At 48.6% G+C, this 17071-nt stretch overlaps 1 protein-coding gene across 4 annotated transcripts in view; it reads right to left on the bottom strand.

Moving 5' to 3' along the window:
* The window catches only part of LOC145341163 (phospholipase D1-like), a 146647-nt gene that overhangs the window by 77560 nt on the left and 52016 nt on the right, over window positions 1-17071 (bottom strand). For all 4 annotated transcript variants that reach the window (XM_080186079.1, XM_080186076.1, XM_080186077.1 and 1 more), the window contains 2 exons: window positions 4807-4999; window positions 1328-1461 (listed from right to left, as the gene is read on the bottom strand). In XM_080186079.1, the coding sequence (XP_080042205.1) occupies window positions 1328-1461; window positions 4807-4963 (291 nt within the window). In that variant the 5' untranslated portion in view covers window positions 4964-4999. The remainder of the gene's footprint in view (window positions 1-1327; window positions 1462-4806; window positions 5000-17071) is intronic.

Below are 17071 nucleotides of genomic sequence, written 5' to 3'. Positions count from 1 at the left end.
AAGAGGCCATTCAGCCCATTGAGTCTACACCGACCACAAACCTACCCAGGCCCTACCCCCATATCCCTGCATATATTTTACCCAGTAATCCCTCTAACATTGGCAGACATGTGTACCCTCTACAAGATGCACTGTACGATCCCACCAAGCCTCCTTTAACAGCACCTTCCAAACTCCCAACCACTACCTTCTAGAAGGACAAGGGCAACAGATAGCTGGGAACACCACCAGCCACTCACCATCCTGACTTGGAAATATATCGCTGATTCTTCTCTGTCACTGGGTCCAAATCCTGATACCCCCTCCCTAACATCACCGACACCCACACAGACTGCAACAGCTCAAGAACATAACAACTAGGAGCAGGAGTGGGCCATCTGGCCCCTCGAGCCTGCCCCGCCATTCAATAAGATCATGATTGATCTTCCCATGGACTCAGCTCCGCTTACCCGCCCGCTCACCATAACCCTTAATTCCTTTACTGTTCAAAAATTTATCTATCCTTGCCTTAAAAACATTCAATGAGGGAGCCTCAACTGCTTCACTAGGCAGGGAATTCCACAGATTCACAACCCTTTGTGTGAAGAAGTTCCTCTTCAACTCAGTCCTAAATCTGCTCCCTCTTATTTTGAGGCTATGCCGCCTAATTCTAGTTTCACCCACTAATGGGAACAACTTCCCTGCTTCTATCTTATCTATTCCCTTCATAATCTTATATGTTTCTACAAGATCTCCCCTCTTTCTTCTGAATTCCAATGAGTATAGCCCCAGTCTACTCTGCCTCTCCTCATAAGCCAACCCTCTCATCTCCGGAATCAACCTAGTGAATCTCCTCTGCACCCCCTCCAGTGCCAGTATATCCTTTCTCAAGTAAGGAGACCAAAACTACACAGTACTCCAGGTGTGACCTCACCAGCACCTTGGACAGCTGCAACATAACCTCACTGTTATTAAACTCCATCCGTCTAGCAATGAAGGACAAAATTCCATTCGCCTTCTTAATTACCTGCTACACCTGCAAACCAACTCTTTGAGATTCCTGCACAAGGACACCCAGATCCCTCTGCACAGCAGCATGCGGCAATTCTTTACTACTTAAATAATAGTCCATTTTGCTGTCATTCCGACCAAAATGGATGCCCTCACATTTACAAAGGAGGCAGCTCACCTCCACCTACACAAGGGAAACAAGAGATGGGCAGTAAATGCCAGCCTGGGCAGTGACACCCACATCCTGTGGACGTATCAGAAAGGAAACGTGTGCATTGGGCTGATGGTGGTGGCAGCAGCAAAGCTGTGGTTTGGTTCTTTGCGCAGACACACTCACCTTTGATGTGGATGTGAATCGTTCTACCTCCAGCACATGAGCTTGGATCGATTCCCCAGGGACGTACACCTGGATCACAGGTTCCTTGAAGGATTTTGTCTTGTAAATGGCTGAGAATGGGACCTGACAGCCACCTGGAACATACAAGATTGAAACAATGGGAGGCGTACAACACAGAGGAGAGAGTTCAGCTTAACTGTGCCTGTGTTTATATCCCACACAGACTCCTCGCACCCTCCTTCATCTCACCCCATCAGCATCCTATCCTCCCATTCCTTTCTGCCTCATGTCTTTCCCTTTCAATGCATTTGGGTGGCCCAGTGGTTAGCACCGCTGCCTCACAGGGACCCGGGTTTGATTCCCGGCTTGGGTCACTGTTTGTGCAGAGTCTGCACGTTCTCCCCGTGTCTGCGTGGGTTTCCTCCGAGTGCGCCGGTTTCCTCCCACAGCATGAAAGACGTGCTGGTTAGGGTGCATTGGCCGTGCTAAGTTCTCCCTCAGTGTACCCAAACAGGTGCCGGAGTGTGGTGACTCGGGGATTTTCACAGTAACTTCATTGCAGTGTTAATGCGAGCCGACTTGCGAGACTAATAAATAAACTAAAACTTTATGCTCTTTGCTTCAACCAGTCCCTGTGGTAGCAAATCCCACATTCTCACCACCCTCTGGGTAAAGATGTTCAACCTGAAATCCTCACTGACTCATCGTTGACCACCTAATGTTTATACTTCCTGATTCTGATCTTCCCAGATGTGGAATTTTCCTCAGATCTGACCAATCAGACCTTTTCGGAGGTTTTAGCATCCTCCCTCAGCTCAACCCCCTCGCTTTTCTGCAGAATAATTTGACTGATCGGCAGTGATAAACCACAACACACGGTTGAGGTTATCCACTTTGGCAGAAATAATAATAGGAGGGATTATTATTTAAAAGGCGAAAAGCTGCAGCATGCTACGGTGCAGAGGGACCTGGGGGTCCTTGTGCATGAATCGCAAAAACCCAGTCTGCAGGTGCGGCAGGTGATCAAGAAGGCGAATGGAATACTGGCCTTTATAGCGAGGGGGATAGAATATAAAAGCAGGGAGGTCTTGCTGCAACTGCACAGGGCACTGGTGAGGCCGCAGCTGGAGTACTGTGTGCAGTTTTGGTCACCACACTTGCGGAAGGATATATTGGCCTTGGAGGGAGTGCAGAGGAGGTTCACTAGGCTGATACCGGAAATGAGGGGGTTGGACTATGAAGAGAGGCTAAATAGACTGGGTCTGTACTCGTTGGAGTTTAGAAGGATGAGGGGGGATCTTATAGAGACATATAAGATAATGAAGGGGATGGATAGGGTAGAGGTAGAGAGATTCTTCCCGCTTAGAAAGGACAGCAGGACTAGAGGGCACAGCCTCAAGATAAGTCGGGGGGGGGGGGGGGGGGGGGGGGGGGCAGTTTAGATCAGAGTTGAGGAGGAACCTCTTCACTCAAAGGGTGGTGAATCTCTGGAATTCTCTGCCCATTGAAGTGGTGGGGGCTGCCTCGCTGAATATATTTAAGTCACGGGTAGATAGGTTTCTGATAGACAGGGGAATTAAGGGTTATGGGGAGAGAGCAGGAAAGTGGATCAGATCCACTTCAGTTCAGCCATGATCTTATTGAATGGCGGGGCAGGTTCGAAGGGCTAGATGGCCGACTCCTGCTCCTATTTCTTATGTTCTTGATTCAGCAGGACACCAGCGCAGTTGGGAAACTATCGCAGTGGAGCTATCAATCACTGCCTAGGCCTGAGCTGAAGTATTCTGGGCACCATGCTTTTGGAAAGATGTCAATGAGAGAGAGTGCGGGGAGATTTACGAGAAGTGTGCGAGGGGCGAGGGATACAAATTGAAGATGACTGACGAAAGAAGCAGAGGGGAGGTGAGGAGATTTTTTTATTTTTGCGCGGTGGGTTGTCCTGACTGGGGAGGTGCTGCTGGGGCTATGGGGAAAGTGGCAACTTGGATGAATGATACAGCTCGATCAGAGAGCTGACACTGACACAACAGAGGGGACTTTACCCCCGTGTTAGCCGTGAGTGCAAACGGCAAACTGAACACAAAATCTCCCGAGCGTCGGGAAACCGGATTCTCGCCCACTGGATCATGTTTTCCGATTTTCCCCGACCCTTGTCAGTGCCATAGCGAGGTTCACGTACATTTGAATAAGTGTTAATATAATTAGCAGGCTTCGCCCGCCATATGTTCCCTCCACCTTTAGGATTCTCCCCTCGTGAAGCAGTTGAAGGGAAACTGCCCCCCCCCCCACCAACTCCCCTCCCAGGGCCGCATAAGTAAGTATAGCCCCCAGAGGGGTGGGGAAAGGGAGGGGGACATGCACTGCCTGGTACCCTGGGACTGCCCCTAGACAGCCAGGTATAGCCACGGGCAGGTGCCTGGGGTCCATTGTGGGGGGGCTTCCCCTTACGCATGGGTGTGGGGAGGGGGTTTCCCCCACGCCTGTGTGTGTGTGTGTGTGGGGGAGGTTCCCAGTGTCCATGGGGATGGGCCTGGAGTTTGCCCAGTGTGTGTCCATGTCAGGAAGGGTCAAAGAATCATAGAATCATTACAGTGCAGAAGGAGGCTATTCAGCCCATCGAGACATACAAACATAGAAATTAGAAGCAGCAGGAGGCCATTCTGCCCTTTGACCCTGCCCCGCCATTCATTTTGATCATGGCTGATCATCAAATTCAATATCCTGATCCCCTCCCTTCCTCCTATACCCCTCGATCCCTGTAGCCCCAAGAGCGAAATCTAATTTACTCTTGAAATCAGACAATGTTTTGGCCTCAACTACTTTCTGTGGGAGTGAATTCCACACATTCACCACCCTCTGGGTGAAAAAATTTCTCCTCACCTCAGTTCTAAAAGTTTTACCCCTTATCCTCAAACTATGACCCCTAAGTCTGGACTCCCCATCACTGGGGACGTCGAGATTGCACCGATTCTCTGACAGTGTCCTACCCAAGCCCTCTCTGCTATCCCTATCACCCCGCGTATTTATCATGGCTAATATATCTAACCTGCACACCCTCGGACTGTGGAAGGGAATGGAGCACCCGGAGGAAACCCACGCAGACACGGGGAGGATGTGAAGACTTCACATAGACAGTGACCCAAGCTGGGAATCGATCTCAGGTCCCTGAGGCTGCAGTGCTAACCACTATGCCACTGTACCACTCTATCCATGGGGGTGCGGGGGGGGAACCACATCCCCAGGTATTCTGTGCACAGCGTGCCAGAGAATCTAGAAAGGAAACTTGGCTGTTCCGCTGGAGAGATACACACCAGTTTCCCCATCTCAGCCAGCACTCTGTGCACAGAGTGGAAAGTCCCACCCAATGGGCTGAATGTACTCTGTTGGTGCTACCTGATCACAATTGGATAGGTAGTGAGGGAGGACTGTGCTATCGAGTGGTGTATGATTCTGGTATATTAAATGAAAACCTTGCTCACTGGATTCCCTCGCATCGCTGGCGGGCTCATAATCCACCTCCTCTCCCTCCAGACGAAGCTCGTTGGTGTCAAGCTTCTCCATCAGTTGGCTGATGTCCGTGGCCACACCTTTGAGTGCAGATGTCCGCTGTAGGGTGCTTTGCGATCGCTCTGACATTTTTGCGCGCTAACACTCAGATAGAAGGCAACCAACCTGCAAAGAAAGGAAACATGAATCACATTGCACCCTTAACTTGGTCAAACATTTCCACATGCTTTATTCTTTCAACAGATGTGGGCCAGCATTTATTGCCCAACCCTAATTGCCCTTAAGGGGGGCAATTAAGTCAACCACGTTGCTGTGGGTCTGGAGTCGGACTGGGTAAGGGCGGAAAATTTCCTTCCTTAAAGGACAGTAGGGAATGAGACGGTTTTTTATAATAATTAAACATAGTTTCATTGTCATCATTCAATTTTTAATTCCAGGTGTTTTATTGAATTAGAATTTCACCATGATGGGATTTGAACCTGGGTCCCAGAGCATTGCCCTGGGTCTCTGGATTCCTAGTCCAGTGACAGTACCACTCAGCACTGCCTCCTCCATTCATTGGAATATTATAAGAGAAAACATGATACTAAGCTACAAAGAGATGGATTTTAGATGTTGTCATAAGTTGGAGAGGTTTAACGAGGCAATTCCAGAGCAGGCTGAAGGCACGGCTTTGGGAGAAGGATTTAAAGTTAAGAATGCTCCCAGGGGGCAGAATTAGAGGAACATAGATACTTTGGAATGTTTTGGGATGGGAGGGGATTCCAGAGATATGTTCCAGAATTTTACCACGCCGCGCACCTCAGGAATTGGAGCGGGTGAAGGGTGGACAATGGGAGGGTGCAATGTCCTCGGGTGGGATTTTATGGTTTCAGGATGAGCGAGACTGTAAAATCCTGCCTACAGGTGGGAGATCACAGAGGGATTGAAAAATAAGGATGAGAATTTTAAAATGGATGTGTTACTTTTACTATAGACAGTGCCAAACGAGACCATTTGGCCCATCAAGTCTGCAGTGATTCTCTGAAAGAATATCTTACCCCGACCCTATCCCCATAACCCCACATATTAAGCCATGGCCAATTCATCTAACCTATACACCTTGGGACACTAAGGGGCAATTTAGCGTGGCCAATCCACCATCTTGCACATTTTTGGACTGTGGGAGGAAACCCACGCAGACAAGGGGAGAACGTGCAAACTCCATCCAGACAGTCACCCGAGGTGGGAATTGAACCCAGGTCCCTGTCGCTGTGAGGCCACAGTGCCAACCACTGTGCCACATGCTGCCCTTTTGGGTTAACAATCTAACGTGCGTCAGGAAGCAGAGAGGTGACAGGGACTAGGACTGCGTGTGAGTTTGAACATCAACACTTGAGTTTTGAATGACTTCATGTCTACAGAAGGTGCGGGGTCTGGTTGGGTGTGTGTTAGAATAGTGGAATGTGGAGGTAACAAAGGCACTAGTGGGAGTTTCAGCAGCAGGTGAGTGGGGGGACATGGCTATAATTGGATGATGTTATGAAGATGGAAATAGATGGTGTTAGTGATGGAGCAGGCAGCGAAAAATCATAATTTTCAACGCTATGGGACAAGTGCTGGAAAAGGGAATTAGCCCTCCTTTAGTGGTAATTATTGTTGGTGCAAACTCGAAGGGTCTGTATAACTCTATGACTCCATGACTAGGTAAATGGGAACCTTAAACAGTGCTGTTTCCAGGATATAACTGATAGGGTGAAATTAACCTATCATTAGTGGGTGCACGGTGGCACAGTGGTTAGCACTGATGCCCTACAGCGCCAGGGACCTGGGTTCAGTTCCGGCCTCGGGTCACTGTCTGTGGGGAGTTTGCACATTTGCAAAAGGTGAGAGGTGAGAAGCTGATATCAAGATTAACCGTGGAACCAGGCAGCAAGATCATCAAGGCATTAAAAACATCTGCGAGCTCGTTTTCCTCCAACATTTTCGCTCTTTGCTGATGAAAAATATGGAAGACAGAGAAAGAGGCTGCTTTGACTCACAGTCAGAACCTTGCAATCATTTGCTTTCTGATTGGCGAAAGGAGGGCGACTCCCGGGGTTGGTCTGTTGAGTAACCGATGTTGGCAGCGTGAAGCAGGGATTTACATGGTAAAACCACTCGCAACGCGGCCAACTAGAATTGGCAACACGAGGCACAGTGCTGGCAAGAAGAGGAAGGATATGACAACCAGCAGCTGAATAATTATCTCATCCAGTCTGGCATTTCCCTTCTTGCTTAAACTGGGCTTCCAAATTCTCCACTTGCAAACGAGCCGATGTCTGGACCCTAGAGTCAGCCAGCTGTAAAAGCTCACAAGCTTTGGAACAGCACCAAGGAAACCGCACTGAGGCAGGGCAACGCACTGACCAAGCTCCCTTGATTATACAGTGGCAGGTCCTAGTCTATACACCTCAAAACACAGACACAACACTGGAGGGAAACAGAACATAAACACTCCCATTTTTTATTCATTCTTTCATGAATACGGTGACATTATTCACAGGCAGAATGGAGATCATAGAATCATTAAATCCCTGCCGTGCAGAAGGAGGCCATTTGGCCCATCGAGTCTGTTCCGACCGCAATCTCACCCAAACCCTATCCCTATAACCCCGCATATTTACCCTGTTAATCCCCCTGACACTAGGGTAAATTTAGCCCGGCCAATCAACCTAACCCGCACATCTTTGGAGTGTGGGAGGAAACCGGAGCACCTGGAGAAAACCCACGTAGACACTGGGAGAATGTGCAAACTCCACACAGACAGTGACCCGAGGCTGGAATTGAAGCCAGGTCCCTGGCGCTGTAGGGCAGCAGTGCTAACCACTGTGCCACCGTGCACCCACTAATGATTGGTTAATTTCACTCTATCAATTATATCCTGGAAACAGCGCTGTTTAAGGTTACCATTTACCTAGTCATGGAGTCATAGAGTTATACAGCACAGAAAAGGCCCTTCGGCCCATCGAGCTTGCACCAACAATAATTACCTCTAAAGGCGCGCAAATTCCCTTTTCCTGCACTTGTCCCATGGCCTTGAAAATTATGATTCTCAACTAATTTGTGCACAGCAAGCTCCCACAGACAGCGACATGAGAGTGACCAGATAATCTACACATTCAGTAATGTTGATTTAAGGGGTAAATATCGGCCAAGGCATCGGGGAGAATCCTCCTACTTTCCTTTGAAATAATGGCTGTGGAACATCTACCCGAAAGCGAGGCAACACCTTTGTTTACTGCCCGATCTCAAAAGCAGCACCATTGGCAGTACAGCATTCTCTCGGTATCACATACCTTCTTTCATGAGTTGGAGCCACATTCCAGTCTGATAATGGTCTTTTAAAATGCCCTGGGACATCTCCGCATATTTGAAGTCTTATATGAATGCGCAGGGAACTGGAGAGAGCAAATCCATGGACATTGAAAGTGCAATGGTTGGAAGTTCTGAGCGTGTAACAGGAGGTATTATATTTACTGTTCCATGTAACCAGTAGTGCATTGGGTGCTAAAACCACTGGCGCGGTTTCAATCTCCTCTTCACTGGTGATTTAAGAGGTGATGATTGGACAAGAAGAACTGAGAAGAGCAGAGTTCACAGTGAGAATACTACCAGGAAGTAGTGGCTGGCTCGATGTATCCTGTGTGTGCTCCAACCACATCGATTTTCAGAAACAGACATTGCAAAACCAGAAGTAACCAATTTGGGCAGTTCGAAATGGCCAGTTGTAAAATGTGTTTTTTTTTAATGAAAGCATTGGCAAAGCACAGTGAGTATTCAATTCTACAAAGCCATTGTGAAACTATCTCTATTCATACTGAAATAGAAACAATAAGTGCCGGAAGTCCTCAGCAGGCCTGGTGTGGACAGGTAAAAGGAACAATTCTTGGATTGTAATTTTCTTTGTTCTTTGGGTGGGTTTCTTCTGGGTGCCCAGTTTCCTCCCACAGTTGAAAGATGTGCAAGTCAGGTTGATTGGCCATGCCAAGTCAACGCGAGTGTCAGGAAGATTATTAGGGTAAATATGTGGGGTTACAGTGCCTGGGTGGGATTGTGGTTGGTGCAAGTTTGATGAGCTGAATGACCTCCTCCTGCACTGTAGGGATTCTATGATTCTGCTGCCCTTATCCTTATTCTCACCAGTTTCCACTCCTCCATCCCCTTTGAGTTCATTGACTTATTGGCTGGAATTATGGCGTCCCACCCAACACGAGAATCGGAGCGGGTGAGTGTGGCGGGCGCGTCGTGGAAAGATCCGTTGACCTCGGGTGGGATTTTACAGTTTTGGGATGAGTGAGGCCGTAAAATCCCAATCAATCTGACAAAATCTCAGGCTTAGGATTCTCATCCAGGCGTTCCAATCCCCGTACGTTTTACCCCTTCCCTACCCCTCGAACGTCCTCCAGCCCCGTCACCCTCCCAGGTCACTGCTCCTCCCATTCCGCTCTCTGCTCATTGGAGGTGTGTAAACTCTCCAAAGGACATGTGACACTCTGTTACCACGCCCTCACGAGATTTGTTTACTACTCACTTCCATTTCATTTTTAGGAACCTATTCAAACTATCTGATGTTACTTCTCATATTTTGTAATTTGCAGAACTTCCCCTTTCCAAAGAAGCTGTAGTGATATTGTCCAAAACAATCTTTCCTTTTCCCGTAAATCTTACTGTATCTTCACATGAGAGTTATTCATCCAATCCTGACCTTACTGCGTGGCAGCAGATTGGCTGAGAGTGATTAATTTTATACCAAACACTAATCATTCCTGTCAAAGGCTATACTGTTGATTCACTTCACTCCTTTCCTCCCAATTGGCTGTAAAAGGCTGATTTCATTCCCGACATGTATCGTCTCAAAGGGTGGCACAGTGGCACAGTGGTTAGCACCGCTGCCTCACGGCGCCAGGGACCCAGGCTCGATTCCTGGTTTGGGTCACTGCGTATGTGGAGTTTGCACTTTCTCCCTGCGTCTGTGTGGGTTTCCTTAGGATACTCCAGTTTCCCCCCCCCCCACAGTCCAAATATGTGCAGGTTAGGTGGATTGGCCTTGTTAAAATTGCCCCTTAGTGTCAGGGGGACTAGCTGGGGTAAATGCATGGTGTTATGAGGGTAGGACCTTGGTGGGATTCTGGTTGAAGCAGATTCAATGGGCTGAATGGCCTCCTCCTACACTGTCGGATTCTATATGACTGTCAGGTGCTACATTAAACCGGGGTCCCAATTACCCTCTCAGGTGAACATAAAAGATCCCAGACGCTTCTCTGAAGGAGAGTGGGGAAGCTCTGCCCAGTTTCCTGACCAACATTAATCACCTTCCAAACACACACCACATAGGACAAGGGCAGCAGATACATGGGGATCACCATCATAAGAAATAGGAGCAGGAGTAGGCCATCTAGCCCTTCGAACCTGCCCCGCCATTCAATAAGATCATGGCTGATCTGAAGTGGGTCAGTTCCACTTTCCCGCTTTCTCCCCATAACCCTTAATTCCCCTGTCTATCAGAAACCTATCTACCCATGACTTAAGTATATTCAGCGAGGTAGCCTCTACCACTTCAATGGGCAGAGAATTCCAGAGATTCACCACCCTTTGAGTGAAGAAGTTCCTCCTCAACTCCGTTCTAAACTGAAACCTCCCCCCCCTGCCGTTTATTTTGAGACTGTGCCCTCTAGTTCTGTTTTCCTTTCTAAGCGGGAAGAATCTCTCTACCTCTACCCTATCCATCCCTTTCATTATCTTGTCAGTCTCTATAAGATCCCCCTCTCAGCCTTCTAAACTCTAACGAGTACCGGCCCAGTCTACTTAATCTCTCCTCATAAGCTAACCCCCTCATCTCCGGTATCAGCCTGGAGAACCTTCTCTGTACTCTCCCTCCAAGGCCAATATATCCTTTTGCAAATAAGGGGACCAAAACTAGAGTCCCCCTCCAAGCCACTCACCATCCTGATTTGAAAATACATCGCTGTTCCTTCACTGTCGCAGGGGTCAAAAGGCATGAACTCCCTCCCTAACAGCACTGTGGATGTACCTACAATACATGGACTGTAGCTGTTCAAGAAGGCAGCTCACCACCACCTACCATCTGAAGGGGCAATTAAGGATGGGCAATCAAGGCTGGTCTAGTCAGTGATGGTCATGTCAATATTAGCAACTGCATTTTCTAATAAAAATCATAGAATTGTAAAATCGTACAGTGAAAAAGGAGGCCATTCAGCCCATCGAGTTTGCACCAACCACAATCCCAACCAGGCCCTATCCCCATAACCCCGTGCAGTTAACCTACCTAGTCCCCCGGCACTAGGGAATAAGTTAGCACGGCCAATCCACCTAACCCGCAAATCTTTGGACCCTCAAAGTCCCTCAAACAACATGACGAAAAACAGGTGATTCGGTCATGGTCGCATTGATGTTTGTGGGATCGTGCTGTGCACAGGTCAGCAGTGATCACGCTTTGAAAGAAGGTTTGCTGATTGTGAGCACTGAGCGGTGTCTCTGTATAAAGGCTGACTCTGTCAGTGCTGCACATCAGATTCCAAACATTACCACAATATTTCACCCTGGTACGGTGCTTCCTTCTGCTCATACCGCAGGCTGGAGCTGCCTGTGCGCTGATCCACCGCATTACGTGTGTTTATCGTGCACTCCCAGTGCGATTCAGGCAAATGAATAACAATTGTCCTTGGCCGGTTTGAACAGTGCTGGCTCCACCTGTTTCATAATCACTTCCTCAGAGGTTGGACTGTGTAAACATGCAAATGGTTCGACAGAAACCTGTACGTTGAAATTGGCTAAACATGAATGTATCAAACACTAGAATGTATTTATTTACAATAGTTTGCCTCCTCGTACAGGTAGCAGTCAGGATCCACCATCTCATTGGAGATAAAATCTCAGTGCCCTGCCCGCCTCGGGAATCAGAATGAGCGAGGGGCGGACAACGGGAAGATCCATTGACTTTGGGCAGAATTTCATGGTTCTGGGATAAGCAAGGCCAGGAAATCCTGCCCAAAGTGACAGTAATATTTGACCGTTGGGTGATCGATGGGTGTGAGTGGAACTACGGCACTGACTGTGGAATTCTTTCTAATTTACTCACGGGACGTGAGCTTCAGAGACAAGACCAGCACTTATTGCCCATCCCTAATTGCCCCCTTGAAGAGGCTGTGAGTGAGCGACCTTCACGAGCTGCTGCAGTCTCTGTGGTGTAGGTACACCCACAGTGCTGTTGGGGAGGGGGTTCAAGTTTTGACCCAGCGACAGTGAAGGAATGGCGATGTCAGGACAGTGAATGACTTGGAGGGGAACTTACAGACGGTGGTGTTCTCATGTTCCTGCTGCTCTTGTCCTTCCATGATGTGGGGATGCTGGCGTCGGACTGGGATAAACACAGTAAGGAAGTCTCACAACAACAGGTTAAAGTCCAACCAAATTCTTACTCTGCTTGTCCTTCTAGGCAGGGGAGGTTGCAGGATTGGAAGGCGATATCGGAACAACTCAGAACATTGTGGTGGGCGTGTTATAACCATTTGCATCATATAAACAGGTGGACCATGTATCTATCCATATAGGTTTACACAATGCACATAAAACTGTGTACAATCTACACACATAAACCAAACTTTCTCAGCACATTCTCAGCCACCCTCTCTGAGTGTTTACTGAGCACAGAGTGGGGAAAGGACAGTTCCCTGGATTTGGGGTGAAAGTTAGTTATTCCCCCCTCAAAACCGCGGTAATCCCAATCTAGGTGGGAAGTTAGTTAGTCATGAGGTCGAGAGGAATCACTTGTTAGCCTCAGTTTCAGCAGGTCACCTGCTTGGATCAGATGAAACTCCATTGATCTCAATTCTCATTGTGAATCAATGGATTTGTAAAGGGTATGGGGTGGCACAGTGGTTAGCACTGCTGTCTCACAGCGCCAGGGACCCAGGTTCAATTCCTGGCTTGGGTCACTGTCTGTGTGGAGTTTGCACGTTCTCCCCGTGTCCGCGTGGGTTTCCTACCACGGTCCAAAGTTGTGCAGGTTAGCTGCATTAGCCATGCTAAATTGTCCCTTAGTATCAGGGGCACTAGCTAGGGTAAGTGCAGGGGGTTACGGGGATAGGGCCTGGGTGCGATTGTGGTCAGTACAGACTCAATAGGCTAAATGGCCTCCTGTATGGTTCTATGATACCAGCAGCGGCTCAATGGGTAATACTCTCACCTCTTGAGTCTGAAGCCGATGGCTTCTGGGCCCACTCCAGACACTGAGCACATCACCCAGTCTGGCACTCCCCTGTGCCAGTGCTGAGAGAGTGCTGCACTGCCGGAGGTGCAGTCTACCCGGTTAGAGGTGAAACCAAGGGTCCTCCTTGCCCTCTCATTTGGGATTAAAGAACTTGTGGCCATTATTGGTGGAAGAAGAGGGCACTTGTGCTGGGACCAATATTTATCTCTCAATTAACCTCACGAAGCTGATGATCTGGTCATGATCACATGCTTGTTTATGGAATCTTGCTGTGCGCAAATTGATTGCCACGTTCCCTGCATCACAGCAGATGTAGAAAGAGGTCGCGAAAGGTGCTGTATGGATACCAGCCTCTAGTTATCAATCTGTGCGAACCTCACGAGATAGATAGATCCCAGAGTCAGCACTGAGATTTATTTTGAGGTATTTCAGGCTCTGCTTCACGAAACATTAATCTGCTGCTGAGGTCGTTTGCAGTCTGATTAAAAAAAAAAGCCCTTTTGTGTGACAGTGGGCGACGTGTAGTGACTTGGTGTGTAATGGTTATGACAGCGTGCTATTAGCTATGGAAAACAAAGTCAGCGTACAATCTTTTCAGTGTGTGTAGTCACCCAGCACACGGTATGTTCATCGCTGTCTGCTTTGTTGGAACAACCATCTCCAAAGCGGAAAAGTTGCTGTCATTCCCTGGTCATGTCTGCCAGGCATGCTTCCCAAAATGAGAATCAGCGCCTGTCACATGGGGAGGTCAGCTCCAGCGCCGGGGTGAATGGTTGGTAGCTTTTCTTTTTGGAGTGCTGTTTTATTCAGCCTTTCTCTTGGGAATGGTGTTGGCCAACATACTGGGAGAACTTTTACCTCGATTCCTCAGGCCATTTGGCCCATCTGACGAACGCTGGTGTTTGCACTCCGCAGGAGTCTCCTCCCGTTCTCGCTATTTCTTCTCACCCCAGCCCTCTATGTTGCTTCGCTGGTCGGGGACGTGGTCACACCTGCCCGTAACTGCATCAATCTCTCGTCAAGTTGGCAGCTCTCCGGCCTCCGAGGCAGAAGGCTGCGGAAACCAGACTGAATAGGAAAGCCTGGGCCTACGCTCCAACACTGTACTGAGGGGGAAGTACTGTTCAACATTAAACCATAGCCCCAACTGTCCCCTCAAGTGTACGATAGAGATCCCATGACAGTATGTTAAAGCAGGGCAGGAGAAATCCCCCTGGTTTCCTGGACACAATCTATCAACAGCACAAAAACCCTTGGTTTGGCCATTATTACATTGCTGTTTCTGGGATCTTGCTGTGCTTCATGTCTGACAGTGAGGACATTTTTACTGCATTGGCTGTAGGATTTTGCTTTCGGACATACTTTGATTGTGAAAGGGCCAATCAAAATCCAAGTCTAATTTGTTTAATGTTTGAACCACTTTAATTATGAGTGAGTTCCACAATCTCATAACTCTCTGTGCAAGGAAATTCCTCTTTATTCTATTATTAGTGTCACAAGCAGGCTGACATTAACACTGCAATGAAGTTATTGTGAAAATCCCTTAGCCGCCACACTCCGGCGTCTGTTCGGGTTACACTGAGGGAAAATTTAGCACGGCCAATGCACCCTAACCAGCACGCCTTTCAAGACTGTGGGAGGAAACCGGAGCACCCAAGGGAAACCCACGCAGACACAGGGAGAACGTGCAGACTCCACACAGAGAGTGACCCAAGCAGGGAACCGAATCCAGGTCCCTGGTGCTGTGAGGCGGCAGTGCTAACCTACGTCAAGTCCCCACCTTGTGTTTTTGCCACCTTGCTGTGCTCAGACACAAGTGGAAACCAACTATGTTCAGTCGGGGAGGGGCGGGGTGGGGGGGGTGAAGGGTTGGGGGGGGGGGGTCGGTGTTGTGGGATCTATGCCACCCAGATGAACAGGGAGATACCCCAGGGAATGATAACACCTTACAGAGTACAACAACAACTTGCCTTTACATTGCACCTTCCATGCAGTAATACATCCCCTCCCAAGGAACCTCACAGGGACGTAAACAAGCAAACTTTGACACCTGGCCTCAGAGGGAGATATCAGGGCAGGTCAGCCAACCCGAGATCTCACGGACTTTATGGAAAGCATGAAGACGTTACACCTTCTCCATTTTAAACATGGGGAAATCATTCCTTCTTGAGGGAGTCATTTCTGCTGCAGTGTGTGGAAATGGCCTGGAACTTGGTGTTTCAAGGGTGGGGAACATGGAGACAATTGAGGAGATTGGATTGGCACTTTGAGGGAGCTAATCTCGCAGAGACAGAACAGGAGAGAATTGGACCACTCCACAGAATGGGTTTGGTGGACCAGACAGCCACCTTCTGTACTGGAATGTCTCAATGAATCTCTGACAAAAGTCGGGCAGTGGAGGTTTGGATGAACGACAGTTTACAGTTACTGGGAAGCAGTCTTGGAAGTAAATTGCAATGTAGCTAGACAGTTTGTTAATTAGGACACTGTTACACTCTAGTTAATTATGATGCATAGCTCACAAGTCCATACACGTGTTTCTTCAATGTGATACAGTTGTCGGAGCACTCATTACTCACATATTTTGAGAGTACACAGGTCGGAATACAAGTAAAATTATAGTTTTCATTCAGTGGCCATAGGTTTGTGACTTTTTTAACGTTCAACAGAAATTTGTTTGGCTTGTACGGAGCAGTAATCTCAGGCATAGCTTAGAATCCCTGCATTTCAGATTGAGGCCATCCAGCCCATCAAGTGGGCACACACCCAGCCCCACCCCAACTCACAGATCCCCGTAACCTCTAACCCACATAACCTACACATCTTGGGACACTAAGGGGCAATTAAGCATGGCCAATCCACTTAACCTACACATCTTTGAACTGCGAGGGGAAACTGGAGCGCCCGGAGGAAGCCCGCGCAGACACGGGGAGAATGTGCAGCTTCCATACAGACAGCGACCCAAGCCGGGAATCGAACCCGGGTCCCTGGCGCTGTGAGGCAGCAGTGCTAACCACTGTGCCACCGTGCCGCCTGAGGGAGACAAGGGGAGAGCACTCAGGAAGGTCTTCCTCATTAATAGTGAAATGACAAAATACCATGAGGGACTTCAGGGTGGCGGGCTCACCCCCTTCAGAAAAGTGACTATGGCTACCCCTAGGCCCCTCAGAGAATGATGGCCTCCCAAGGTTGCCCATTACTGCAGCTACGTATGGCTAACCTCTGGGTGAGAGGCTCCCTGTAGCACCGTGAAGGACCCTCGCCCGGGTGGAAAAGTTGCGATGATGTGGCAAAATGGCTCTTGATTGGGTCTCAATTGGCTGAAATGCCTGCCTGCCACCATGGAGGGACCTGCCAACTGCTGGGGCAGCCTGTTCTTGGGAAGTACGCACAGAGGTTGGACAATATCCAGGAGGTCTCCGGATAGGATTTCCCAGAGCTCTCCCAGGTCCCCAAGCTTCAAACAAATCTCCCGTGGCTGGGAAGAGTCAGCTCATTAACTCTGTTTCTCTCTCCAGACGCTGCCTGCTGGCTATTTACAGCGCTTTCATTTTCACACGATCCCCCCAACAGTTGCAGCATTTTACATTTCTAAATTACTCCAGTAGCTGGAATGATCTAAGCTTCTGAAATGTGCTGTTTCTTGTCAATAACACAATGATTTTGTGTGTTTTCTGTCTAAAGGGGTGTGTTATTGGAGTGGAGAGGACTGTCACACTGTATTCCTGTTAAATTCACAGTCGTTTAGCAGGAACCCATTGATTCACTGTAGTCACTGAATCACATATCACACAGAGAAGAAGATACCGTTTAATATTTAGGAAGTGATTAAGATTTGGGAGTTTATAATTGATCATGTGGATGGCACAGTGGCACAGTGGTTAGCACTGCTGCCTCACAGTGTCAGGGACCCCTGGCTCGATTCCCAGTCTGAGTCACTGTCTGTGTGGAGTCTGCATGTTCTCCCTGTGTCTGCGTGCATTTCC

Source organism: Carcharhinus amblyrhynchos, chromosome 3, assembly GCF_965287045.1.
Source record: "Carcharhinus amblyrhynchos chromosome 3, sCarAmb.v2.hapA, whole genome shotgun sequence".
Classification (NCBI taxonomy): Eukaryota; Metazoa; Chordata; class Chondrichthyes; order Carcharhiniformes; family Carcharhinidae; genus Carcharhinus; species Carcharhinus amblyrhynchos.
The sequence above is the reverse complement of the archived record's forward strand: the minus strand, read 5'-3'. Positions and strand labels throughout refer to the sequence as shown.